Genomic DNA, 27771 nt, shown 5'->3' with positions numbered 1-27771 from the left:
GCCGTCGTTAATACCGTCTTGATTCACGCAGCATTGCAGTGGCCTCGAGGTAGGGCTCGCTTTTTGCCGTATGCAAGAGCGCATTTCTTATGAGCCCAAGAGTGCTTGCATCCTCGGTCCTTGCAGGAATTCCTTGAATGCTGGTTGATGAGGGAATGACAAGCAAACCGAACCCTGCGTCTGCCCTGGGCTATCTACCAGTCCCTTCTCTGCAGCCTTGTCTGGAGCATCCTAATTGTCTTTGGCGTAACCGGGCGGCTTTGGTCATCTGGAGCCTTGTTGGTGCCTACGGGACTCATTGGAAACGGTCTTGTGTGTACCTGGGGCGTGCTAGAGAAATGAGTAAAATCTCTGAGGCTCGTCCTGAACTCATCCGCTTGCAGTTATCCTTTTGTTTTTGGCTGCACCGGTGAACTTCACTCGGAAAATGTTCAGCCTTGGATGAAAGTGCTCGTCCGGTGAGCTGGATTCTACACCGAACCGTCGCTGAGAAATCGAGATCCGGCGCCTTCCGGAGTGCCATCATTAATGCGACAGTGATTTTAACAAAACAAGACTCTTGGCAGGTTTGGGCTGGCCTATGGCGCTGGTAGTGGCCTGATCAAGACATCGCATCCATGTTGGTCGGCAGTCTTAGCAGGTCCTCGTGATCTGGGCCAGGCACAAAACGCCATAGCCGACGGAACCAACGATTACGGGCATAAGCACCAATGGCAGTCCTCGGCATGCGCATGCGACCGCAACAAGAAGTCTCGGGTAACTCAGCTCAGCCAACGTGTCGTCCGAACCGCGATTCGCTTATCACTGACATGGTGGTTGCGCAATGCCTAACAAAGCTATCCCTGCAGGTGTGCATGGGCTGACGTCATTATCACTCCGGTTGCTTCCCCGTGTCGCTGAAGAAACTGGGCCCCACCTCCGCGATGATTTGCGCGCATTTTCCGTGTGGCTAGGCAGAGCTTAGTTTTTCTGCTGTGTATGCCATTAATCATGATGGAATTCTTCAAAAGGCGCCATTGCGGCTCCCAGAGACCAGTTTCAGTCTCAACTCACGCGCCGAACTTGAGACCTGCACCCTTACTGCATCTGCCGACAACCAATCGCAACTGCCGGTCTTTCTGCGCGTCGCACTCCACGGAAATCATTTCGACGATCTGCCAACACGCCAACGTCAGCGCCGAGAGATTACACACCGGTCGCATAATTTAGCATTTGAGAGTTCTTTTGCTCTCCATCGCTCTTACCAACCTCAGCCAATTTGTTCCCGACTGCACGAAGGCAATTACCACCAGACTCTTTTGTGCGCAAAGACCGACTTCTACCAAGATGGGCGCAGCTGTACGTTTTGCATCTCTATCCCGTACCTATTTTTCGACCTCCAGCCTTGCCACTAAATTGCTACAATGACCTCCCCCTCTGGTTATAACATCGGCTCTTACTCTGAAAAGATACCTCCCTCGGTGTGGCATTCGAGACGTGCAACCGATTTGTATTCAAGGCTGTCCATGCTAACTGATTTCGCACGATACAGGAAGACCTTGTCCTCTACATTGCCGCAATATTCCTGCCGCCTCTCGTCGTCCTGGCGAGGGAAGGCTGCGGTGGAAGTTTCTGCCTAAATATCATTCTGACTCTGCTTGGTTGGATTCCAGGTGTCATCCGTAAGTCTCGCTACTTAATTTTTTGTTTGGCGCATACTAATCGAGGTGGTTATTTAGATGCGTGGATTGTTGTTGCTGCCTCCCCGCGCAGGCGCGTTGTCTATAGGCGCACGGCATATGCTCCTCCACCAGCCCACTACCATCGCCGTACCTACGCGAGCCGCCCGGCACCAAGGAGGAGGCATTACTACTGAATGTAGTGTGTTACATCTCTCTACAATCATTGGGGAAGGCTCTAGGGCAATGACCGAAATGATGAACACTTTACGATTCACGACTCTCTGATCGGAGTTTTCAGGATACCCGGGGATGGATGGCTTCCCCGCTCGTTTGACTAAGGGTGCGGCCATAACGATGATTCTTGTGTTGTTGATGATTTTCCCTATGTTCCTTTTATCACCTCTCGCTCCTTCAGTTGGACGGTTGCCAACGCCGCTGTATTTTAATCTCGATTGCTTCTCTAAAATACCTGCCAGGCTTGTGGCAGCATAGATCCCTATAATTGGCATTTCTCTTCCACACTTTCTCCCGGTACCCTCTCAAGAAACATCATCCACACATCTATACCATCCCGTTGCATCCGGGCCTGCTCCTTCAGAATTTCCAGATCCTTGATCGTCGCCTCGGCCGCAGCTGCCGCCTCCACCTTTGCCTTCCAAATCCCCTCAATGTCTTTCACTGACACTGAGCCCCGTGGCTGAAGCTCTCTCCACAACACTACCAGCGCATCCGCACACACGAGATCCGCCTGTCCACCCATTAGCGCACCGAACACCTCTGCGATGCAAGACGCGTTCCCCGAAGGAAAGCTTACCCGCTCTAGAATCTCCCCGACGCCCCGACACGCGCCCAATACAGCCTTGTCCACCATCCCCGCCGCCCGCCGCACATCCTCCGCCAACCCCAGCAGCGCCGGCACCCGCCACTCCTCGACCTCGTCCAGCGCCTGACTGAACGCAGCTGCCTGGCACGCCGTGCGTAGCCGCCAATCGACGCGTTGATCCTTCGTCTGCTCGTCTCCCTCCGCCTTGGAGACCCGCCACCACAGAAACGCCTTCCCACTCCTGCCGACGGGCGGCTGTTCTGCTACCCCCAGCCCTTCCACCTCCCTCAGTCCTGCCAACAGCACCCCCTCAACCCCTTCGTGTCCCTCCACTAGCGCCTCCACCACCGCCCACCGCTCGCTCGCCCGCTGCAGAGCGCGCACCGCATCCCGAACGTCCGCCACGCGCGCCGCGACCGCTCCTGCTCCCGCCCTCCCACCATCCCCCTCCCTGCTCGCGTCGACGCCAGCGAGCCCAGCCTCCAACGCCCCCAGCGCACGCACAGCCGGATACGCCGCGTACCGCGCCCCAGCCAACACAGGGACGTGCTCGGCCGCGACAGGCGCGTGTAAGGCGAGGAGGTGCTGCAGCGACGTGCGGGCGGCGGAAGCGTAGGGGTAGGTGGGGTTGAGCGGTGCGAATGGCGGCGGCGGCGGTGGGGGGCGAGTGGGCGGCGTATTAGCGGTGCCGGGGTGGAGTAGGGTGGTGGGGAGGATGGTGGTGAGGAAGTGGAGGCGGGTTATCTGGTGGGAAGTGGTGCTGTTGTAGGTGCGGAAGCGGAGGGGTTGGAGGGCGGGGCCGAGGAGGTGGTGGATGGTGGAGAGGAGGAGGAGGAGGGTTAGGAGGGTTAGGAGGGGGGAGGGTCGGGTGGGTGAGGTGATGGGTGAACGGGGTGGATTGGGTGGAGGTGCGGGGCTGGGGATGGCTGAGGGTGGTGGTGCTGGCGGCGGTAGGAGTGCTGATGGGGTTGGTGAGAAGGGGCGGCGGGGAGTGCTGCTGCAGGAGATGGATTCGTTGCGGAGGCGTTGGCGGCAGATGAACTCTTGGATTGGGAGCTCGTCGCGCTCGATTGAGGTCGTTGCGGGGTTTCTGGATCTAGACATGGTTTCGGATCTGGGGAAAAGGGCCCGAGGTCAGACAGTTTTTCTCGGGGTCGGGCTTGGAAGTATATCAGTTCTCATTGCTTTGTTGATGAAATGGTCGAAAACAGCGCTTGGCGTGTGTGAAGACTCGACCAGAACCTCCATTGTCAGTACGCTCACAGCTTCCATTGCATCTTTGTAGCGTGAGCTCCTCTGTGAAAGAGCTTCTTGATGTGCTCGCTGAGAAACCAGGGCAGGGACGAAGGAGCTATGACACTTCAGCTTTTGAAGAGAGCGCATCGAGCTTGAAGGCGCAGGATCCGACACTGGTGGGATCAACTGAATCTCGGTCATTTCTGAACAGGTGGCAACAATTGCATAGAGAAACGCTCGATTTCATCCTCGACGAAGCGCATCAGTGTGTAGAAATGGTTGGTGTTGCATTCAAAGACGACGTAACGCTGCCCCGCACCATGACTAATACAGTTCAGCCAGAGGGTCCAATCTGACTCGCGATTAGAGGTCTTGGCGCAAAAAGTCCGGACGATCAGCACGACGTCGGAGCTCCAGCTCCATTCCCACCACAATCTTGCGCCTTCTTCCAGGCGTACCAGAAAGATGACCAAGAGAACCGCCCCATCAGTCGATGGCGCAGCGCAACCCGAGAAGCGCCTCCCGAAACGACAGAAGCTCGACACGCCCCGGGGTCCTCCACCGAAAGCCGAAGAAATCCACTCTGCGCGCCAGTTGCAACAGCTGCTAGTCTTCCAGCAAGACAACACTCAGCAGCTGCGGAACGGTAAGTAGCAAGCTCCAGCCGATTGCATGCGGCGACTGACGGACCTTTGCAGGCATCCAGAGCCTCAAGGTCTTCCTCGAATCCATCCTCTACCCTAATGACGACCACCCCCTCCCCCGGCAGCGAGCCATTCTTCGCGAATTCCTCGAGACGCAGAAGCCGCGCATAAGCGATCAAGATGCCCCTTTCATGTCGAACCTCATGCAGACCTGGAGCTTCGCTTCGCAATCAAACAACGACACGATTTCCTCCGCCGTCGTCGCCGTTCTGGCCCTCCTCCTGAAGACGCTGTCCTACAACCCTGAATTGCGCGATTATGGCATGCAACTCTCTCGGACAATTCTGCAGGTATCGCAATTGAAGCTGCTGGCCCGCGGACTGTCGGCGCCGAAACACAAGGAGTCGGCCATCTCGCCATGCCTGCGTTTGCTTACCGAAATTGTTTCTTTCGACAGCGGCGCTCTCGCGAAGCAGCTGTATTCGAAGCGCGACTTTACTTTTGAAGGGAAAATACTCGCGCGCAATCTGGGCATAAGACATACCGAGGAAGAAGCGGCAAAAGCCAAGAAGAGGCCGTCGGTTCGCACCAATGCCGTCAAGTACGTCCTGGCGCATTTTAGAAACCAGGAAGAGGGAGCCAAGATAGATATCCTCAAGCATGGCAATGTCATGAAGGCTTTGTTCGACCACATCAGAGATGACCCGCCGGAGGTTGCTGCCGAGATTTTGGAGGTCGTAAAGTCTCACGTCATTGCCGATAAGGAGATACCGAGGTCGAGCAAAAGCAATCTGCTGACGGATCGCGCATTGTCGAGCATAGCGGGCTTGTATAGGGTGGAGCAAACGTTGGAGGAAGATTCGGATGAAAAGGCCATTGATGTGGTCGCACATCGATTCTTGCTCCATGTGTGCAAGTCATCGGAGACTGGGATTTTGATCCCTTCTTCGGGTTGGTATCCGCCCGGAACAGACAAGGAACCCGAACGCGATGATCACGACGCTGGCGACGGAAACATCGACCTGGGACTGGATTCTCTCGAGTGGTACGACCGTTACCAAGGACGTGTGACCGTACGGAACCCCAACTTGGCCTCGTTCATGCAGGGTCTAAGACCCTATGCCAACAAGCTCGAACAAGAATTGGTATTGGCTATATTCGAAGCTTGCCCGGAGCTTTTTGCCGATTACTTCTTCAAGAAGACAAGCTTTACCTTCGACCCCAAGTTGACTGCTACTTGGATCGGTTACGCATCGTTTCTGTTTTCGGCAATTCAACTCCCGGTTCCTCGATTCTTCGGTCACAGAGATGGCTACGCATCCGCACCTCCTCCTGTCTCTATTGCTATCGAAAGCCTTCTGCCGCAGCCGCTTACGCAAAAGGTGTTGACAAGATGCTTGAATCAGAGTTCAGACCTGATAACCTTTTTTGTCATTAGGCTTCTCACAATTGCTTTCCAGAAGCTCGAGAAGATTTTGGCCCAATTCAAAGACGCATCTTCGCAGTACTCGCATCAGCTTTGGCAACAGGCAAGCGAAAGGCTTCTATCGGAATTTTGTGCACGCTGTCCCAAGATGAAGGATGTCATTACAGCCTTTCGCAGAATCTCTGACGCGAATCTCATGCAGAGGGAAGCTATCACTAGGTTGTTGTCCATGTACTACAACGTGACACCTCAAATCGCTCTCGATGAGAAATTCGACGTGTCTATGGCACTAACCAAGTCCCTTACCGAGCTTGATAAGCAGACAGCATCTGGAGAAGAGCGCGAGATCAGACTGCTCGAGCTGAGTCATCTACTGCAGATTGCAAGGAGTGCACCTGACATGCGATGGTGGCAGAAGCCAGAGTCACTACAGTTCTCACCTTTCACGTCTGTCCTCAAGGTTCTGTCCTCCTCTCCAGATGGTGCTTCTTCCGAGACCATCGCGCAGCTGCTCATCTCCGTCATTCGCGACCATGGCATGCTTCGAACTGATGGTTACCCATCATCTTTCGATGCACTCATTTCCAGTCTGATGGCCAATGATGAGCTTGCAGATAATTCGGTCTTCATCTTCCTGGATGAATGCCTCGGCCGCTTTGTGAGACGGCCTATCAAGTATCAGGACGATCTTGACGCGACAGTAGCCTCTGCGGAGGTGGAGAAGACTTCAGAGTCTCCTGTCAGTCTTTTGCTTGCAACCCTTGTGGAGCAGTGGCCGTTTGTCTTCAAACTCGAAAAGAATGCAGCCACTAACGTTTCGCAATGGACTGCGCGCTTTTTCGCTTGCCTTAAGAAGGTCGGCGAGAATGAGTTAGTCCTACAAACCTTGCTTGACGGCATGGTCAAGGCTTCCAGCGGCTCGGCTTGCGGGAAATACCTTAATACAGCGCTGAGCGGCGCAAAGGCACCCGAGATCAAGCCGCTGATCAGTAGACCTGACAATGACGGTTCTGAAAATGAGGCTGGCGGAAACGGCGACTCACTCGACGATTTTGAGATATCTCTGGAACTTCCGCCGAAGGAAAACGAAAATCATCCGGAACTCACGCGGTGGATGCATAAGGATGTTGATGAAGCAGTTGAAGAAGGGCACATGGCAGCTTTGATTATGTGCCTCTGTTCTGAGCACTTGTCAATACGTCGCCAGGCGCTGCCTAATGTGCAGAAGCTGATGGCGAAAGTACAGGTTTGTGAAATTACGACATTCAAGGGACCAAAGCTAACGGAAACCTTAAAGGCTTCGGGGTACGAAGAGCACGAGCTTATCTACCTTCTTCTTGGCGAAGTCTATGAGACTGCCCGACCTCTTATCGGAACGGATGAGCCTCTTCCGTGGATTGCCGGAACGCTCGCTGCTCGTGCGATACCGATCCTGGCAGACCCGACGAACTTTTTGTACCCGAAGGTGGGCTCATTTTTGACGCGCGGACCATCGTGGACGGTCGGCAGACTGCCGTCGTACTGGGCGGAAAAGATCATCCTTAACCCGCCCGAGGGCGATGACGCAGCTCATTGGCGAGAGATTGAGTGGCTGCTGGAATGGTACCTCGATGGACTACGAACGGAGAAGGACCTCGGCATTTTCCGGGCCAGAGGCATCTTCGAGAGGATCCTGGCATTGTACAATGATCCAGCGAGCTCGAGGAGGACGAAGCAGCTGGTCATCCGGCTTTTGTTTCGGACAGCGGCGGTGGAAGGAGGCAGCACGACCTTGATCACTAGAGCAGGGGTGTTGAGTTGGGTCAAGATGCAATTGGCGAATGTCGCAGGCGGGAAAGTGACAAGGGGCAGAAAAAGCATCGCTGCGGCAAGGGAAGAGAAGGTGCTGAAACGGCTAGTGGGCAGATTGCTGGAAACTTGCGACAAGATACGGGTGGAAGAGTGGAGTGGCGGAGATGCAGCGCAGGAGATGCAAAAGCTGATTGAGTGAAGGGGGTTATTTCATGGATGTTCATAGTTTGGGTTGGGTTAAGCATAATTAGCGGCGGCGGAGGCAGTGCCCGCGGGCCCCGCACCCGGCAGAGGAAGCCGCCTTGGTTGCGACCGCTTGAGGCAAAAGGATGAATCGCACGGGAAAATGGCTCGCTCCTGCGCGCGGCTGCCGCGCGGAACGTAGAATACACGAAGAAGAAACGAATTCTGCTTGCTGACGTGACTGTCCCACGGCTGGTGAGCTCATGCTGCAGAGCCGATGACGCCCGCGCTGGCTTGCTGACTCGCGGCTTGGCACGAGTTTGTCGTGTTTGCCTGTCTCCCGCCGCCAACCCACCACGCCGGCCACGACAGTCGCCCAAATCACCCATCGCCAATTCCTTCATCCAAACAAGCCCCCGCCCCGTCGCCAGCCCGCACGCGCCGCGAGCCCGTGACCCTCTTCGCTACGTAATAACGTCCGCCGCTTGTGGCGCCGCAGCCCCTCTGCCTCACCGCCGACATCTCGCCGCAGCTCATCTCCGCGACGCCAACGCCCGCAGCTCCTCCCAACACCATATCCGCCGCGCCCCCGACTGCTCCCCCACCCTCTCATCTGCGAGCCTGCACCGCTCCACACAACGCCCGCTACAGCTCCAGCACCGCGAATTGCGCCCGTTGCTCGTCCGAACCCCGCTGCGTCACCTCATCCGCCTACCTTACGACTCGACACCATCCCCGTTCGTCGCGCATCCGCTCGCCTGACGCCCGTTGGCCTCACATCATACCCTCGACCAAGCTTGCCCGCCTCCACCGACACCAGGCCAGTCGACGGGTGCCCTAGCTGGTAACCCGCCCAGAGTCGCCATGCCTGTGGAGGTCATACGTTACACTCCGGAGGAGTTGCTTCACCTGCGCGAGTCACCCCTCATCCAGAAGCCCGATGGCCTGCCCGCGATAGAACAATGGATGGAGTGAGTCAACCATCAACATGCCGACATACACAGCTAACCCTTGCAGACCTGCGCCCGAGCAGAACCAGCGCAAAGGAGGGCGCACGCAAGGTGGCCGGAATGACGACACGGCGCAAGCCGGCGAGAATGGCCAGCGCACGTCGCTGTTCCCCAACAAGCATTTCACCCGCCACTCGAGCACAGGTGAGCCTCACATTGATCCTGCCAAGAACCACCTCGCTAACCCCAACAGCCCCCGAGGACATCGTGCTAGGACCTCCCAAAATGGCCTTCGCCTCGTCGCGTGTCAAGCTGGCCGACTCCAACGACAAGGACGAGGATGCCGATGCCCGCGCCAAGGATATCCGTGACAAGTTCTTCAAGGACCGTGAGGAGCGCAAGAACGGCGCGCTGAACGGCCGCCGTGGCCGCGAGGAAGGCGAAGGTTGGACCAACGTGCGCGGCCGCAAGGCTTCGTTCAGCGAGGATCCCGACCGCCCGCCTCGCATCGGCGGCCGCTTCAACCGCGAGCCGGATGGAGACGAGCCTGGCCCCCGTCGCAACGGTGCTCGGGGCAGGTTCGAACAGCCCTGGGGCCGTGATGCCGTCGACACCAAGGACGCAGACACTGGACATGGCAGTTGGCGCGACCGCGGCAACGCTCGCGACCGTGACTGGACCCGTGGCAGCAATAACCACAATCGCTTGGAGGAGGAGCCCGAGTGGATGGACTCTACTCCCGTCAAGAAGAAGGACGAGATCGGCATGGCTCGCTTCTCGCGCAACAAGGGTACGGAATGGATGGATGATGCTCCCAAGGACGACAAGAAGCCACACACCCAGGAAGACTTCCAGCGCTGGAAGGAGCAGATGAAGGCCGGAAAGGTTTCGGATGAGAAGGAGAACGTCCCTGAACCTGCTCCCGCCAAAGACACGCCGACATCGTCCAAGCCAATCACGCCCATGCTCCTCGACGGAAAGGACATGTTCGGTATGTGGGGTGCTGCAGCTGTCAGGCAGGAGAGCCCGGCAGCAACAGAAGGTGCTCCAGCGCCGCCCAAGCCCAAGGCTCCCACCAAGCAGTCCAAGTTTGCCAAGCTCTTCTCTCCGCAGGAGGAGCAGCAGCAGCAGCCTCTGCAGCAGATTCAGATTCCGACCGATTCCATTGCTGGTGCGCCCAATGGCAATAACGAGGATAAGGAAGGTTTCCAGCGTATTCTGCAGATGCTTGGTAGCACAAGTATCAGCACCCAGTCGCCCTCTCAGCAGGGCTCCGCAGCTCCAAGCAGGAAGCAGTCCCTCTTCTCTCCTCTTGAGACGCGCTCTCCCGATCGTGATACCGTGCACGTCCAGCCCCAGCCCACCCGCCACCATATCCTTAGGTCGCGCGAGGAGAAGGCTGGCTTCATCGAGTCCGTCCTTGCTCCTCGCGGAACGCCCACGGAGTTCAAGGCCCCTCAGAACGCCTTTGGACCCTTCACTCCCGCTGGCGAGCCTGGCCAGGAGCAGATGCGCCAAGAGCCGCGCCCTGAGAGCATTCGTTCTCCCGAAGAGCGCATGCAGCAAGCGACGCCTAGCAGCAATGGCATGAGCAACTTTGGCATCCAGGGCCTGATGTCGTCTCAGCCTCCGCCTCACGCAGCACAGCTTTCCAGAGATAGGGAATTCCTGCTCAACCTCATGACTCAGCCGCAGCGCAATACCCCGCCTCAACCGACGCAAGCTCGTCCGCCGCAGCCTGAGCTCTTCACCAACTTCATGGAGTCCAAGGCGATGCCTCCTCGTGGAAACCCTCCTCCCGGCCTGTTCGATGACCGCCAGTTCCCCGAGAATGACGTTCGCTACCAGCCCCAGCCACAGCGTCGCATGCCCGAGAACCCTGAGATCGAGAACGCCATGCGCCGTGCGGGCCGTTTCAACCTTCCCGTCCACCCCGGTCTTGACGATCCTGCGATTGCCGGCCTTCAGCGCAGGAACACTGGCGATGCCGGCATTCCCCGCGGCCAGCTGTCCAACATGGGCATCCCTCAGCAGGGACCTCCCGATCAGATGTGGTCCATGAAGCCTCCTGGTCTCCAGCAGCCGCAGGATCGTCCTCCCGTCTCGAGTATGGCTCCTCCTCCTGGCTTCCCTGCGGCCAACCGTGGTCCTCCGGGCTTTGGCGGTCCGAACATGCCTCCTTTCTCGGCTGGCAACACTCCTCTTGGCCACCCCGGCATGCGTGGTCCTCCTGGTCAGGGTCCGCCTTCTGCCGGTCCCGGCCCCTCTCCAATGTTCAGCCCGCCCGGCCACGGCGGTCCTCCCCACGGCTACTTCGGCCCCCCGCAGGGTCCTCCGCCGCCTCCCGGCTTCGGTGGTCCCGGCCCTGGCCCCATGGGAATGAACGGCCCCGGAGCGCACCACGATCACCAGGTGCAGCAGATGCTCGGACTTCGCGGCGGCGTGGGCGGTCCGCCGCCGGGTATCCCCGGTGCCATGGGCATGGTCGGACGTGGTCCGGGCGGCCCCGGCCCGAACGGATTCGACTTCTTCGAGAACCAGAGGAGGGGCAGCCATGTTCAGGGTCCTTTTGGACTTTAGAGTGTGATTGATCATTCTTGGATCAAGTGATGGTTCTTTGTTTCTGCGTTTGAGAGTGGAAGAGCGTTTGCGTGTATGGGAAGCGGGCTCTTCAGAGGTTTTTTCTCTTTCAGGTTCTACAAATTCCCGATCAGGAAAATGGGTATCATGGCGAGGGCGTGGTGGTGCGGGGATCTTTGTTTTTGTCTCCATCTCACTCCCCTTTTCTTCTTCTCACACTATATCGAGTATCACCTGGGGAAAAACAAACGAAACGGCATTTGATACCTCCTTCTGCTTTCTGGGTTCTTTTCTCTTTCTTGTTTTTTCTCTCTTCCTCTTTATCACCCAAGTTTGATTGAAAAAAAGGTAAGGGAAAAGCGTTCCGGAAGGGAGAGAAAGTTATTGAGGGAGGTTTTTCTAGCTCTTCTCTTTTTTAGGTCTACCTTTTTTTTCCTGGATGGATGGATATGGTGCAGGAAATCTTTTCTTTTTTATCTTCTTCCTCCCTCAGGGTATCTTCCCCCCGCACCCGTTCTTTGGCATGTTTTTTCCTGCCCGGGCGAGATTGCTCCTTTTTTCCGTCGCCTTGATAGCGCTGCACACCGCTTTCCTCTGCCCTGAATCTACCCTATTTGGTTCGGGGGTTTTTGTGTTGTGTGTGACACTTGGTATCTTTGAGGAAATAGGTTCGGCGAGGCAGGCTTTTTTTGTTTCCTGTTTGTGCGTGCGTGTTTTCTGTCTTTAGCAGCGAGTTCGTTGGTTTTTTATGCGTGTGAATCACTGGTACTGTCGTTTACTGCTTTTTGTTTTTCTCCGCGATTCCTATCATCATCACCTCTCTGTTGTTTTTGCGTTGGAAGAAAGCATGCAAGCATCTGAAAAGTTCTATCTGTTTTTCGTGCTGCGGTTCTTGCTTACGGTTTTTTAGGTCGTTCATCGTTCGTTTTGATTTTTCTGATTGATTGTTATTTGCGAGGCTACTGCGTTTTTTTTTTTTCGTTATCGTTGGTGTTGTGTGTGCGTTTTTTGCTTTTTTATTCTACACTCGTGACTTTTTTGTTGTTTGTCCCCCCGCCGCAGCTGAAATGAAGAGATGATAATGGTATAAATTGGCATGCTTTGCTGTTTTCGTCGCTTTGCATTTTGGGGTCTTTTTTACTCTCTCTCCTCTCTTCCGCTGCGTGGCGGGTTTCATGGCGCCTTTCTGCCTCGGTACGGCAGGCTTTTGAGACGGACGGGTTGGCTGCCCGCCCCTCGCCTTGTGCGGGATGTTCTCAGGGCCGCAGCGCAGGTGATGGGAAGGGAGGGAGAGAGCAACGGTGGAGGAGAGCGGATGGGAGGGAAGATTGGACGGAAGGTGGATCTTCTGGCAGGCCGCACATACAACAGCAACAAGGTCTTCTTCCGCACTGCGTTTTTCGAATCATCGACTACCTCTCTTCTCGGCTTTGGGTGGGGATCGCGCGCCGTGAAACATTATTTTTATTTATCACTCCGGCGGACGAGTAGCGGGCGGGTCTTCTGCTGGCGGCAATGGAAGGAAGCGTATACGCGACTGAGTAACTGGCGGGCTTTTGTGGGTTGTGGGTAGTTGAGGCGGAGGAAGGGGGCTGTCGTTAGAGTGGGGTGTGGAAGCGATGGATGGATGTACATGCGGGTGGCTTGTGTGGTATGGAGGATCGGGATGAGGGATGGGTGGTGTACTCGTAGTAGTAGCAGTAGTAGCAGTAGATGTGGATCAGCAATGAAATTGGTGCTGATGTTCACTACATACAAGGGATGGAAAGGTGACCATACGATAACACCAGTGCCAATTTCTTACGCTTGCTTAGTCAGGCACGACATGTCGATGTGTCGGAAACAAGAGCTCAGCACCAATTCTGGGGAATATGGTTTTGGAGGGCTGCAGGCCTGGGCGATATTCGATAGCCAATTGCTTGGTGGTACTAAAACAAGCCAATTCGAGCGGGGTTGACGAGCTGAAACCAGAGAGTCTTTCTCATATTCTCCTTTCCAATCCTCTTTGCGTATACGTTGTCGACGCGTTTGTTGCTTGCCTCTATGGCCCTGAGCTGCCGAGATGATGACCTCCATCAGAAATTTCTACCGGAAGCATCTAAGGCGACACCAACATGATGAGGTGAGACCTATTGATCGTACTTGTGGCAGCAGACATGCACGCAGCCCACCCATCACCACGCAATCCAATGGCGCACCTCTCAACTCCAACAGCGCATCTCCTGCAAATGTGCCTGTGGAAAGCGCACCGGCCAACGAGACGCTTACTGATGAGGCAACCCTCTACGGCTACGAGCCCCTCAACGATGCCGCCTCTGGCAATGCGACACTTACTCACACCGCCGCGATTACCAGCCTGCCTATGCGCCATCCGCTCGAAGACCATCCCGAGAACAGCTTCGATCATGTTTCCATAACAGCTCTCTATCCCGGTGGGCATGTGAATGGGCTGCGAGTCATACATAATCCGAAGGATGCAATGGTCGACATCATCTTCATTCATGGTTTGAATGGACATCCATTCAATGCGTGGAAGCATCAGAATGGGTCTTTCTGGCCTATGCACTTTCTGATAAAGGAAGAAGATATGCCTTCTGTCAGGATCATGACCTTCGGTTATGATGCTAATATCACGCAATGGACATTGGGAGCTGTCGGGCAGAACAACATTACGGACCATGCCAAATCTCTCAACGAGAGCATCGGACGCATAAGAGCTCGAAGTAAAACTGTACGTTATTACCAGGCAAACTTGATAGTCTCTGGCGATACTAACCCCACTTTTAGGAAACCCGGAAGATCATCATCGTGGCACACAGTCTGGGGGGGCTTTTGGCAAAGAAGGCTGTTCTCATGTCCGAAACATCCCACGACCCCAATCCAAGTCAGTTGAAAAGTCACATCAGCGCCATAGCTTTTCTTGGGACGCCTCACGAGGGCGCTGGCCTCGCGAATGCTGTGACAGGGCTCGCTTCGATCATGAGAGCTGGAGGCGTACGAGCTAACGTCAAACTTGTGGGTCTTCTGAAGCGGGAGTCGGACGTGTTGCAAGAGATCGGCGAAGATTTTCTGAAGTGGCTCAAGCACCGCACAGACGTCAGCGTGTATTGTTTCTACGAGTCAAAAGAGCTTCCAAGACCCATTGGCATGGTATTTATCTCTGATTATTGCTGTTCGTGCTACCCCGCTCACTGGACTCTTACAGATTGTTAAACGACAGTCGGCCATTTTGGGCGAATATGGGAATGAAACAATTGATGCAAACCACATGGTATGGAATCAATGAACAATACTATCATTCACCGGTTCTTGTTAACAAGCAATAGGATATGATAAGATTCAGCGACCCTAATGATGGAGGGTACCAATCAGTCAGCAGCAAGATCATAGAGTGGTTGGGGAAAATTGTAGCTGAACAAGGTTAGATTCAAATTCTGGACCCGTCATTATGGATATCTCATTTAGTTAACATATATACCATTTAAGAACTAGTGCATACCAAAGAACAGAAAGGTCAGTGACTAGGAATGCAGCTTCATAGAAATTCATGCTAACGAAGATGTCAGAGGTGTTGCAGTCCTTACGATTTGCCAGGAGTGGAATAGAGAAAAAGAAAGTAGCAGCAGATGGAACCTGTTCCTGGCTTCTTGAAACACACGAGTGGAAAACGTGGGTGCGCGACGGGGGGCTCTTGTGGATCAGTGGATCCCCCGGTTCTGGAAAGTCCACGGTCATGACTCACGCTCTTCAAGCCTTCAAGGAAAGTCCTCATTCGATGAAGCCTACCCAACACGCTTCGTTCTTCTTCTTCGGCCAGGGAAGCCACCTGGAGAGGAACCTCATCGGGTTTTACCGTTCAATTCTCCTCCAAATTGCGACCGCGAATCGTGCAATCATGGAACGTCTTACGGAAATATACCATGAAGGGATTGAAGAGCAGGGCGGCGTCCAAGAAACTTGGAATTGGAGTGAAGTCGATCTGAAGGCTGTCTTGTTCGAATTCACGAACAAAGCAACATTTATCAATCGCCTATGGATCTTTGTTGACGCGCTCGACGAAGCTAGCGAGGACACTGCGCATTGCCTCTCCGAGACCTTCAATGACCTAGCCTCGAGCTCGCAAGGTCAAATTCGGATTTGTTTCTCATGTCGGCATTATCCCGTTCTAAAACAACATACCGAACTGAAAGTCTGTGTGGAAGAAAACAATAAGACAGACATTATCAAGTTTTCCAAGTCAAGAATTGGGGCTTATCCACATCACTTGGACGAGGAAGAGCTTGACAAGGTGGTCGATGCTGTTGCTCTAAAATCACAAGGCATTTTCCTGTGGGTGGTGCTCGTGATTAAATTCATCAGTAAGGATCTTTCGAGCCAGCTTCATTTTATCCTTGACCGTGTTGGGCAATTTCCACCCGGGCTCGAGAATTGCTATCAAGAAAGACTCAACAACATATTGTTAGATCAACCGGGAACATCGACAGCATCCGAGCAATCCAGGGAACTAGGGATAGCTCAATCGCGTACCCTTCTTCAATGGCTTTGTTTTTCTATGAGACCGCTTACTCTGCAAGAGCTTAAAGTGGCACTGGTACTCGGTTTCGAACGCCCAGAGAGAAGCTTGCAGGAATGTCTTGATTCAAAAGACTACATACCAAAGGATGAGGCTCTGCAGGATGCTATCGTAACCCGTAGTCGAGGATTGGCACATGTATACTCTGAATCGCCCAAGAAAGTTGAGCTCATTCACCAGTCTGTGAAAGACTTTCTACGGAAAGAGTTGGGTCAACTGGGGCTATCTCCCGGACTTACGCATCACTCTATCTGTTCCTCGTGTCTGAAATTCCTTTCATTCGATGTTCACGAGGATACGATGACGAGACAAAATACCTTCGGACACTACGCACGCAAGTATTGGCACCAACACGGATATCTTGCTGAGGTTGAGGAGATCAATCAATCAAGGTTTCTGCCTTTGATCATGTCTCAACAAGTTCAACAAAACCTGAGATTCTGGTGGAGTACCAAGCAAAATATCTTTTTTAGCAGAGTTGACCATCTCTTGCATTACCCGATCACTCCCCCAAAAATGTCGCATATTCTTTCCGCATGTGGGCTACTCAGTATGCTCAAAGCTGGATTAAATCAAAGTCTCTTTTTAGGGGATGAGAGAGACGATGAATTTGGCGGAACATTACTGCATTGGGCCATAATGGGCCATCAGATGGAGGTCATTCGCTTCCTTCTAAACCGTAACGATATCGATGTCAACGCTGAGGACTACATTGGGAGAACTCCACTATACCTTGCAGCGTCATCCAGCCGCCCGAGATACATGTCGATATATCCACCTGAGCCAGAAGACAAGTCCCAGATCATCTCAAGAAATATCGATAACGAACCCGTTCTCTACCCGTGGCTAGATTCATCCTGTGAGACCATTGTGTCTCTCATCCTTTCGAGCGAGAAGGTAGATGTCCATGCTCAAGAAAGCTGCGGCAAGTCTCCATTAATGGTTGCGGCGACACTGCAATCGAACTCTACCTTTGTCCGGCTTTTGGCCCACGAGAAGACCAAAAACGACATACACGCCAGGGATGAATTCGGTAGCACAGCGTTGGACATTGCTTCCTGGAAGGGATACACAGACAAAGCAGAGCTCTTACTCCAAGAAAGGTATGAGCGCATCACATCAAACGGCAATAATGATGAGTTTGCGGCAAGTATAGCGCGTGGGCGGGTCGCTTTGCTTGATTGGATGAGAGAAGAGAGGACGCCAAGATCAAAAGGTCACAGACCTATGATATCACCCTCTTTTGATGACACAGATACCGATATTGAATACCCTCTTCTGCACTTTGCAGTCAAAGAGGGGCATGCAGATGCTGTAGCCTGTCTATTGGCGCACGGTTGTAGCCCTGATGCTTTGGATAGCTATGGGAGAGGAGCTCTGCACTGGGCCGCAAAATCAGGAAATAAGGAGCTCACCAGTCTTCTTATGAAATGGAGGCCAAATCTGAACCTACAGGACAAACAAAATCACAAACCGTTCCACAAGGCGGTACTTAAAGGCTACCTTGATATTGCGCGGGATATCCTGCAACAATCGCAACCTCATGACAACAAACAAAAAATTAAGGGCCTTGAGGCTGCTGTAATGGACGGCAATGCGGAGAGCGCCCTCGAGTGGCTGAGCACGGAAACTTGTTTTGGGTCACTTGATGAGTTCGACTCTCCCTTTGAAGAAGCAGTAATGGAGGGTGACTTGAAGGTTGCACAATGGGCTTTCCGAAGCACGAAAAGCAAGGTGATATCATCCCAGTACTTCCGAGAACGACTTCTAGCATCGTGCGGATCTCCTGAGGTCAGAGAATGGCTTGAGAGTGAAATTCAGGCGTTTTCTAAGAGAACGTCGAATGGGAATTCCGAATCAGCGGACGTGATGGGTCCGGGCTCGAGAGAACGTGCTTAGATAAATGACACAATCATTTACCTGATGTCTGGGTACTCGTAGTAGCAGTAATTTTGTGGATCAGCAATGAAATATTTCCTGGTGTAGAAGTGAATTCTCTTGCTATTTTGGCTACCGTGAAGGATTAGAGATATCTATGAACTTGGATTTCCTAACTTTCCTGCAATTCTGAATAGCAATTTCCCATCAATGAAAACTTCAATATGTAAAGTTTTAATCTTGCATGAACGCTTTTCCATAAATGGCAACTTCACTATGCGAAGTTATAGCAACTGAATGAAATATTTCCCGCAAAGGGCAACCTCAAAATGAGGGGCTATTTCAACCCGTTTCTCTGTACGGGCTTGTTATAATCTGCATCTTCTTCGCCACCAGAGCCCGTGTAGTCAGTCTCATCACCCTCCCCTGATGTTTCCATCTGGGCAGCCGCGGTATCATCCCCGGCATCAGAATTCGTGTAGTCAGTTATATCATCTTCCATCTCATCATGTTCCCCTGGCGTTTCCACCTGGGCAGCCGCGGAACTAGGTTCGGCTTCATCTTCATCTGGAGGTATGTCGTAGATGGACGGATCCTCATCGGTAGGCTGCTGTGCGGCAAGTAGTCGGCGCTTTTCTAATACGTAAGCAATCCGACTGCGTGGTTTCCCGGATGCTAAAACATTCCGGACCGCTTGTTTATGAATTCCGCCATCGAGGTCAAGTTGTTTTCTCGCATCTGCCATCGACTGGGCCATGACCTCTTCCATTTCTTTCTGAGCATTTTCGATAGCTTCGTTGATTAGAGCCTGGTGTTCAGGGGGCAGGATTCCTTGCTCCAATCTCCGCCGTTCTTCTAGAATCTTTGGCCACTCTTTTTCTGATTCTTTGAACTTTGCTCTGGCATCCCTCTCGGCGATTCGGATTTCTTCTCGTCTTGACTTCAGATCTTCGGCCCTTTGGATGCTTGCTTTTAGCCTTTTCCGTTCGGCTACGTCCTCTTCCAATCGCTGGTGTTCGTTCCTCATATTTGTACAGAACGCGGTGGTGTGACGAACGAATCTTGCAGTGGCCTCCCCCAGTCTAGTGTTGTAGATATCGGCACTGTTGTTGTTTTGATCAGCACTGTTGTAAGAGAAACCGCCGCCATTCTCGGTGTAGCCGTCCCCGATGCAAGTGAAGAGGATTTCTCCAGCAACCGGATGTTCCGGCTCCCACATGAAACATATGGGATTTGCATCCAATCGGTAATTGTTGGGCAGATGGTGGTGGTTGAGGTAGCGGAAAATCGACTCTGTGAGCCCCATTATGTAATTGAAGCCGTCATGGCGAAGGTGAAGTTCGTCTTCGGTCCTTGAAGCAATTGTCCAGCCAAATCGCTGGAGCGGACGTGACATTGGCTTGTCCGCATCTTCCGCCGGTATCTGGTCCAGGCGGGCTGTGAGCGCTTTCCTGAAAACCTCGACGTTGCTTTCTCTCTCGGGTGAGATGTCACCATCCTCCGTCTCAAGATACTTTCTGCTGCTTAAAGCTGGCATCTCGGTTGATTGTTGAGTCGGCATGGCAGCGTCAACTTCACTGGCAAGTTGGTCGTGTTCGCGCAACGGATACTTCGCCATCACCTCCAGCATCTCCCGAAGTTCATTCGGCGTCGGCGCCTCGCCTGACCTTTCGTCGACCAAGGCCAAGCTGTAAACAGCCGGCCGGTCAGTGCTGTTCGCTTTGCCGAATTGTAGTATGTCGGCGAGAGGTCCAGTTCCTCTGGCTGCCTGGCTGATGTTTCCGATCATGATCTCGTTGAGGAGCGGACCTGGCACTGTCGCAAGCAACGGTATCGTAATTTCCCACCAAGTCATCAGCGGCAGGCCGAGCAGCGCAGACCGCTTGTCTCGCTCGTCGTTCCACACCGCACGTAGGAGGTCCCGGTAGTTCTCTGTCAGTAGAGCGGCGTACTGGTTACCGGCGGCGACGGCTGGCGCTAGGTCAGTGCTCTGGAATGGCTCCTGGGCGCTCGGTGGCACGCCGCCAATGATGTCGTCGTGAAGTGTTCCCATTGCGAGGGCCTCGGAGTCAGTGTTGTCGGTGGTCGTGTCTCCGAGATCTGGGTTCGAGGGTCCCGCGGCTGCGGCAGACGGCTGGAGATTAGCGGAGGCGTTATCTTGGGCATTCTCACCTAGCAGTCTTGTTTCGAGTGGTCCCTCCGATGAAGGCGGCACAGGCTCTCGTGCCTCATCATTGTGTCCCGCTTGGCTGCGGCTGCCTCTAGAGGCGTTGTTGGCCCGATTGTTGGGTGAAGTTTCACCTTGGGGTGTATTTGTTGTTGGACTTGGTGATGCTTCATCGTCGGCGAGATAGCCGCCGGACGACGGGGTTTGGAGGTTTGATTGACGCATGGTGTGGTCAGGCGCACGATGTGGGCTTGGATCGGTCATGGTCAAAATGGTGTAGAAGAAAGAAAGAAAGAAAGAGTGAGGAGTTGCTACAAGAAGCACCTTGTTAGCGCGCGGTAGTGCACGGACCTACGGCCACTACGGAGGGCATCGAAGCCGACGGCGAGCATGAAAAATTGTAAGGCTCTAGGCATAGCTGTGTCTAAGCTCGTTCTATGAGAAATAACATACGTCCGTAGCTGAAGCAATCGCCAGGACGTGAATGTATAGTTGTTAGTTCCACATTTACATCCGGCCGATTATTTTATGAGCAGAACGCAAATCCACGCTAGCCATAGGCTGTGAGAGGGGACTGTACTTGTCGATAGCAGTGTGCACAGGCCCTTATGCCTTTCTACCTTGAGCCGCAGTGCATCTCTCTCTTACTCAAATTTTCCACAGACGACTGTCACGATGCCGCCCAAAACGCAGCTACTCAGTGAAATCCTTTTTGATTAGAATTTTCATTGATTTTGGCAGCCGATTCATGAAGACTGCCAAAGCCATGTAACGGTGTTTATACCCAATTACGGAATCGAAATAGGCTAGACCACCCGACTACGCAGAAGATCCCTTGCTAGAGCTGTCATCGCTGTCATCGCTATCACAGTCAGTGTCATCGTCGCTCTCCGAGTCCTCCTCTGCCGCCTCAGGCTCAGAAACTGGGTCATCCTCAAACTCCTGTCCCATAATCTCCCACTCGTGATCCGGATGCAACACGTCTCTGCGCGCGTAGCACTTGTAACAGAAGTTGAAATCCCAACAATCCTTGCACCTGTACCGCACACCGCAGACTTTCTACTCGACCAGTCAGCATCGACTTCAGTTGCGGCCGAGAGGGGGAAGGGACGAATATACTCACAAAAAGACAAGCATCACAAAACTGCGACCCCTCAAACGCCCTCTTCGACGCATGCTCCTCCTCCACCCACACCCTCCCCTCGGCACTCGTCTTAATCCGCGGCGTCAACAACTCCAGCGTCTCCTTCTTCGCGCCATGATAATTCGCCAACTTCAGCGGCGACCACCTCTTCCCCTCACTACTCACCGCCCACACATCCGCGCCCCCCTGCTCCACCAGCCATGCCACCATCTCATGCTTCTGATCATCCCTTCCGCCGTCCCCGTCCTCCCACGCCGCAAACCGATGATACGTGCCGCGCGCCGCGTAATGCAGCGGCGTCCACCCGTCGTCATCCGCGACGTCCAACAACCCGTCCGTCGCCGCCAGCACGCACTGCAGCACGTCGAGCCGGCCGCTGACGATGGCGAAGTGCACGACCGTCCGCCCCGCCTTGTCGCGCGCGTAGAGGTCGGCGTTGGCGTCGCGCAGGGCCTCGAAGTTGGCCGGGGTGCTCGACGACGCCGCCGCGGCGAGGTGGATGGGGGAGCGGCCGGACTGGTCTCGTATGTCTGTCCGCGCGCCGAGCGAGAGGAGGAACTGGATGACGGGGACGGTGGCGTGGTAGGCGGCGGCGCCGAGGGCGGAGCCGTAGAGGCCGCCGGGGGCGTTGACGTCCATCGTTTTCTTCTTCTTCTTCTTGCTGTTGGTGGTGCCCGCAGAGGAGGAGGGGGGGCTGTCTTTGTCTTCGTCGCCGACGAGGCAGCGCAGCATGTCCAGCGTGCCCGGCACGACGACCTCTTCGAAGCCCCAGTCGAGCGGCGACGCGCGGCGGCAGGCGGCCTGCGCGGGCGAGCCGAGGAAGCCGTTGACGATGTTGATGTCCGCGCCGGCCTTCTCGACCATCAGCCGCACGCCCTCGATCGTGCCGCTCCAGCAGGCGAGGTGGAGTGGCGTTCCGCCGGACAGGGCGTTGATGTCGGTTTCGGCGCCGCGCTTGAGCAGGAAGCGCGCGATGTCGAAGTGGTTCCAGGCCAGCGCCTTGTGCAGCGGCGTGCGGCCCTCCTTATTAGCAGCGTTGACGTCAGCGCCGGCGTGCACGAGGAGCTTGGCATCGGCGAGCTCGGGGTTGAGGCGGTGCATGATGGCGTTGAGGGCCGTGTCGCCGTCTGCGTCTTCCAGGCTGAGGTCCGGGCGGAACTCGAGGACCATCCGCAGCAGCTCCGTGGTGCTGGCGTTGTAGATGGGCAGCATGCCGCTCACCGCCTTGATGCTGGTGTCGGCACCGTATTCGAGCAGGAGGCGCGCAGTGTCGTCGTGGTTCTCTTTGAGCGCGACGGCGAGCGGCGTGAAGCCGGACATGTACTCTTCGTCGCGCGGCAGGAACCGTATGTTGGTGTCAGCCTTGCCCTGCTCGAGCAGCGCTTCGACGACGTCCGTCTGGCCCCATTCTGCGGCCAGGAACAGCGGCGACCGCCCGTTTTCTTCGAGGACCCGGTCGACGTCGGCGCCCGCCTCGAGCAGCAGCCGCGTCACCTCGGCGCTCTTGAACGCGCCATGCAGTGGCGTCCAGATGTCACTGTAGACGTCGTTGACGCTGGCGCCCTTCTCAAGCAGCAGCCGCGTCATGTCCGCGTCGTTGGCCAGGCAGGCGGCGAAGAGCGGCCCGCTCGACGGCGTGCGCAGGTTGACGTCGGCGCCGTGGTCGAGCAGGTACTGGGCCATCTCCATGCCGCCGGAAGTGAGGCCCGTCGCCTCGTGCAGCGGCGTCTGGCTCTCCTCGTCGGGCCGCGCGTTGACATCAGCCCCGCATTCGACCAGCTGCTTCACCATGGCCAGCCGGTTGTTCGCGGCGGCTATACGCAGCGCTGTTCCGCCCGAACACATGTGGTTCGGGTCGGCCTTGAATTCAAGCAGGACGTCGACGCAGCGCGCGGCGTTTTCGGCGACGGCCGTGTGCAGAGGCGGCCGTTTCCAGTCTTCGTCGCGGACCGTTTCCGTCTGCGCGCCGTGTTCGAGGAGGAGGCGCACGGCGGCCGGGGCGCCGCTGCTGCAGGCGCAGATGATGGGGATATCTACGCTGTCGTTGGCGGGGGCGCCGTTTTCGAGGAGCACTTTGACGACCTCGTGATTGCCGCGGATGGTGGCGAAGTACAGCGGGGCCGTGTTGTCTTCGTCTGGCGCGTGGACGAGGTTGGGGTCGTGTTTGACGAGGAGCTTGACGACTTCTAGTTGGCTGTTGCGCGCTGCGACGTGGAGGGAGCATTGGCCGAACATGGCTCCCTCCTTGCCGCTGACGTCGGCGCCAAAGTCGATCAGAGCCTGCACGACACGGGCGTGGCCGATCCAGGACGCGCGGCGGACGAGGAAAGATGGCCACGTGAATGAGGGCAGTGCAGTCCGGATGTGGGAGATTAGGTCGAGCAATATGTCCTCATCTCCGCCAGAGCACGCGGCCGTGAGGACATACTCGGCCGTCGTGCTGTCGAGCTCTACTGACCGAAGCAGGCGAAGGACCATGTTACGATGACCATTCCTTGCTGCTTCGGCAACAGAATAAGGGAGCCACAGCTTCTCGTCGGCTTGAGAGACATTCTGGTCTTCTATCCAGCGCTCATAGATGTCCTGAAGGCCGGTCGAGGCCAGGATTGGGAGTTTTGATACATATGTGCGGTCCGTCCTAGAAATCGGATTCGACATGAACCAGCGGGCCATCTGCCATGCCCGTGGAGACGCTTTGTACCGGAAAAAGTCCAACACCTGCGGTATCAAACGGGACTTGTCAGGGGCAAGACTGTAATGTCGGTCCCAGTACCAAACGGCGTAGTTTGCCAGATCCGTCCGTGGCTTGACCGATGGTGTGGACAGAACGTCATGCCGAACACTGCACACTGCGTCCAAAGAGTCATGGGCGGTGGCAGTGTCAAGGAACTTGATACAAGTCTCTACTATCATCTCGTGTGCAGTTCCCTTGACATCGTACCACTCATTCTCAGACTGAAGAATGATATCCCTCAGCTTTGGATGCTGGAACCGGACTTCCTGCACGTTGGAAAAATCGAAGATCGAGACGTCAGCCAGCGCGTTTGTACTATCCGAACCTTGGATTTGCTCCGAAATGCCAAGTGCTGAGTGCAGTTCGCCGATGCTGAGGGGGCGGAAGGCAAATAGGACCCAAGTGATGGCTCTGGCTACCAAGCTGCGTTTTTCTTCCGGTATAGCGTTCAGTGCCCTCTCAGCCAGAATTTCCACATTCGTATCCGGCAGAGCTTTCAGAGCTGCTGTGAGCGTATCTTGAGAGTGGTAGTTCCCGAGATCTTGGAGTAAGAGCCGAGTCAGGCCGATGTCGTTACCGCATTTCCTCAAAAGATCTTCTCTAAACCTCCGAACTGTCTGTCCGACTGCGTAGTTGGTGTCGAATCGATCCAACCTGCAGTCAATCTCATCTCTGACGCAGGGATCGAGGTCATCGGGTGAGAATTCATTCTCAAGCTCGATGCTCGGCCAGCTCTTCAGCCACTCGTCAAGAGAGTCTGCCGACTTGGTGAAGATGAGGAACTTCCAGGGCTTCTCCCGCGATTCGAACACTTCGGCAACCAAACGCCAGAACGAAGACAGCTTGTCCACACATTCGTCCAGATTGTCCAGCACAAACACCGTCTCTCCCTTCGTATAAGTGGATCGCACTCTGGCCAACAAGATGACCAAATCTTCGTCGGTCAAGGCGCCTTGCGCGTGAAAGCGAGACATCTCATTCCTAAAGTCGAAATTGGCTCTGGTCACTTGCTCTCTCGTCACCCACTGCGCCGCCGTGGTCGCCAGAAAAGCTCGCGTGTTGTTGTATCGGTCATCTTGCTGATCAAACGAGAAGTAGGTTGACAGGTCGTCCAATGGGGACTTTAGTAAGATGTCCTCGAAGGCGGCTCCAGAAACCCGTTGCGTCGGCCTTTGTCCGTGGACAATCAAGACATCCGAACGCGTGTTCTGCAGCCAGTTGGTGTATTGTTGGCTGCCGGCCAGAGGGTGGCTCCGATACCGGTGCAGTGGTATCGATCGAACCGGAGACGCAATTGAGATGAGCGCGTCCAAATATGAATATTCTTCTGCTCGCTCTACCTCCCCGCCGCCTGTGAAATATTAATTTGACGCCCACTGGTGTTTTGGTAGCCTTATATTAGCGTACTTAGCCTAAGCCGCTCGTTGAATTCGCCAAACATCGAGCGCAAGTCGGTCATTTCCTCTGCGCAGGGCAAAAACGCGTGGGGCTGGGAGAAGTCGTAGCTGAATGTAAACCCAGTCCTGAGCGTCGACTCATACTCATTGAAAATCTAAAGGTTGGAAGTGAGATCAACTAACTCAATCAGAACATTTTTACGTGGTCTTACGCTTTCATTCAGGTCAGTAAGGTTAGACCTGCCGCTGAGGATTTCTGCGCTCAGAAGAATCTTAGACTCGACGAAAGCTTCATTGCATTCAATGACAGCCCTTGCGAGATTTTTGACATGAAGCATAACATTGCTCTGGGGTGCTTTGGGGCCCGAGAAGACAAGCCGTGCAATCTTCTCTTCCATGTCGTAGACGCTGTGCCACCTGTGTGGATAGCCAAGGAATATCTGAGTCGGTAGTTAGCGAAGAATCATAAATGTGCCTGTGTTGGAGGGTTGAATACAATCCATTTGGTTGAGCAGGCGATGTCGGCGTACTGTGGATCTGTGACGGCTTGACACAAAGCCTACGAGCAGTTAGCCAATTGACACTTCCTAGAATAGAGCTGTTATTACTTGTTTGACAATTGCACCTCCAATATCATGGCAAACAAACACTATCCCTCGGAAGAGGTCCTGCAAGAAGTCATTAGTAAGTGTGCGACTCATTCCCTCATCCCCAACTGTGCCTACTTTGTCTCTCTCCTCTCTTTTCTCTGTAAGCTGACGCAGCAATTTTGATGCTTCTTCAACTATGCCTTCCTTAGAGAGACCCTTGACAGAATCGTAGCCAAAGTTCATCAAGCGAAAGTACTCGTCTTTAAAGTCTTCTAGTCCCAAGACTGTGTTTCGTTTCGACTCATCCCGAGCTTTCCATGTTGTCTCGGGATCACCATGCAAACCATGGACGGTGACGACGCTGCGTAGTCAGATATAGTTGCGCACTGATGCACAAGATCAACGTACTCGAAGTCGTTCGGAAATATATTATGATATCCCAGGACCTGGAGGCCATATTTGTCGCCGCCTGCCTCCTCGCCGGCATCTGCATCGGTTCCGGCGGGGATGCTGATCCGAAGCTCGTTGGTCGTGGTGTCTTCCACGGGCTCAGCGTCTTCTGCAAAGGACGTGTCGTGATCGTCGCTTGATGTTGTTGTTGAAGAATGGTCGTCGTCTGAAGCGATGCTTGCCATCTTCGCACGTGTTGGCTCCCGATTGAATTTGCGAGCAGAGTGGGAAGACTGTCCGCAATGAGCCCGGCGTTGTTGTGCTAGAAGTCGTAGTGGGCGTGCGAAGCTGATGTGGTCCTTCAGGCTCCACTTGCGCAGCTTGGTAGCATGCACGGCTGCTTACAGCTGCATGCCGGGCCGCGGCGGCGCTATCCACATCCAGTCAACACCCGTGGGGGCGGAAAGGGCTCGACACGACACCACATGGTTTCGTGTTGGGGGCCAAGTCGGCGTCGCTCGAATCAGACAAGCTTAGAACGCCACGGCTGAAACCTGAGCTCCCCCACTATTCCGCAGAAAGCATGTTCCTGCGAATCACGATTCACGATGGCCAGGTGATTGCAATAAATGTGTCAGTCTAATTGTTCTAAATATGCTTTACTGCTGAGTCAAGCACGGTCTGGAAAGTCACGCCCGAGAGGGCGCCAAGGTCCACGGATCCAAGTGCCGTAAGATCGTACGTCTGCAACTTATTGGTAGGCGGGAGTTGCGGATCGAACAGGAGAGGATCGTCCTTCGGCCTTCCCCCAAACAGCTTCTGAAGCTTCCTCTCAATGGAGCTCATGGGATCGACCTTGGCTTCGATTTTGAAATCACAGCGGAAAGGCTTCTCGTCCTGCCTCTTCAGCAGGATCGCCGTGCGCATGGTCGAGGGGACTCCGGTCTCGGTGGTACTGTTCTCGAGAAGTGTCCAAGATGCGCTGTCCGCCTCCCCGTAGTTCCTCCCCAGCAGGTCAATGGAACCGATGACTTTCGTCGCGTCCGTAGTCTCGCGGTTGACGCTTTTTTCCCAGCCCAAGTCGGTTCCTAACTCTACGCCAGCAAGAGGAGGGGCACCCAGCTTGACGCTTGCTGATCTTTTCTCGTCTTCCGTCTGCTTCGTCTCAACCATAACCATGCTGTCGTAGGGTGCGATCTGGGAAACCACGGGCTCGGGGTCTCCGGCCTGCTCAGGTGCAAACTGGAGAGTGATATTCACTGCAGAAATGCGCCTTGCTGTCTTCCGGCTGTCGAACTTGAATTTGAGGACAATGAGGGTCGCAAACTCTTCGGCTTCGGGGCTCACGAGGCCGTGGATGACGTCCAGACAGGTGCAGCGGATGTCGAGTGCGCCTTTGCGCTCGGTGACATTGGACCGCTGGTAGGGCGCTGCCGGGTCGTTTTTGGTGCGGAATGAGCTGCCTTCGTCGCCGCCGGGGTTCAATGCGATGTCGAAAACGTTCTCATCGTCGTCTTCCTCCTCTTCCTTCTGCACCGGGTCGTTGTCCACAATGTCCGCCATGGTCGTGTTATCCAGATGATGAGGATAGTGACTTTCTCAGA

The 27771-nt window shown here is 54.7% G+C and overlaps 7 protein-coding genes across 7 annotated transcripts; 3 read left to right on the top strand and 4 right to left on the bottom strand.

The window, feature by feature from the left end:
- Positions 1-2157: 2157 nt before the first annotated feature.
- Positions 2158-3588, bottom strand: LTHEOB_4674 (uncharacterized protein; the record flags this gene model as incomplete). Its single annotated transcript, XM_035513734.1, has 2 exons — positions 2158-2409; positions 2476-3588. The coding sequence occupies 2 exons, from the start codon at positions 3586-3588 to the stop codon at positions 2158-2160; spliced, it is 1365 nt and encodes a 454-aa protein (XP_035374723.1).
- Positions 3589-4185: 597 nt separating this feature from the next.
- LTHEOB_4673 (Armadillo-like helical protein) lies at positions 4186-7780 on the top strand (the record flags this gene model as incomplete). Its single annotated transcript, XM_035513733.1, has 4 exons — positions 4186-4366; positions 4419-7036; positions 7088-7470; positions 7696-7780. 4 exons carry the CDS (start codon positions 4186-4188, stop codon positions 7778-7780), a joined length of 3267 nt encoding a protein of 1088 aa, XP_035374722.1.
- An 848-nt stretch (positions 7781-8628) lies between these two features.
- Positions 8629-11294, top strand: LTHEOB_4672 (uncharacterized protein; the record flags this gene model as incomplete). Its single annotated transcript, XM_035513732.1, has 3 exons — positions 8629-8735; positions 8782-8918; positions 8968-11294. The coding sequence occupies 3 exons, from the start codon at positions 8629-8631 to the stop codon at positions 11292-11294; spliced, it is 2571 nt and encodes an 856-aa protein (XP_035374721.1).
- A 2114-nt stretch (positions 11295-13408) lies between these two features.
- LTHEOB_4671 (SesB-related regulatory protein) lies at positions 13409-14719 on the top strand (the record flags this gene model as incomplete). The annotated part of the gene is made up of 5 exons (XM_035513731.1): positions 13409-13416; positions 13509-14025; positions 14082-14444; positions 14500-14565; positions 14621-14719. The coding sequence occupies 5 exons, from the start codon at positions 13409-13411 to the stop codon at positions 14717-14719; spliced, it is 1053 nt and encodes a 350-aa protein (XP_035374720.1).
- Positions 14720-18082: 3363 nt separating this feature from the next.
- Positions 18083-20137, bottom strand: LTHEOB_4670 (uncharacterized protein; the record flags this gene model as incomplete). Its single annotated transcript, XM_035513730.1, has 1 exon — positions 18083-20137. The coding sequence occupies one exon, from the start codon at positions 20135-20137 to the stop codon at positions 18083-18085; it is 2055 nt and encodes a 684-aa protein (XP_035374719.1).
- Positions 20138-20731: 594 nt separating this feature from the next.
- Positions 20732-26412, bottom strand: LTHEOB_4669 (uncharacterized protein; the record flags this gene model as incomplete). Its single annotated transcript, XM_035513728.1, has 8 exons — positions 20732-20971; positions 21036-25141; positions 25198-25342; positions 25400-25627; positions 25684-25746; positions 25796-25855; positions 25913-26138; positions 26186-26412. 8 exons carry the CDS (start codon positions 26410-26412, stop codon positions 20732-20734), a joined length of 5295 nt encoding a protein of 1764 aa, XP_035374718.1.
- A 403-nt stretch (positions 26413-26815) lies between these two features.
- LTHEOB_4668 (uncharacterized protein) lies at positions 26816-27730 on the bottom strand (the record flags this gene model as incomplete). The annotated part of the gene is made up of 1 exon (XM_035513727.1): positions 26816-27730. One exon carries the CDS (start codon positions 27728-27730, stop codon positions 26816-26818), a length of 915 nt encoding a protein of 304 aa, XP_035374717.1.
- Between the last annotated feature and the right edge of the window lie 41 nt (positions 27731-27771).

Source organism: Lasiodiplodia theobromae, assembly GCF_012971845.1.
Source record: "Lasiodiplodia theobromae strain AM2As chromosome Unknown scaffold_12, whole genome shotgun sequence".
Lineage (NCBI taxonomy): Eukaryota > Fungi > Ascomycota > Dothideomycetes > Botryosphaeriales > Botryosphaeriaceae > Lasiodiplodia > Lasiodiplodia theobromae.
Note: the sequence above shows the minus strand (reverse complement) of the source record. Positions and strands in the feature narration are given on the sequence as shown.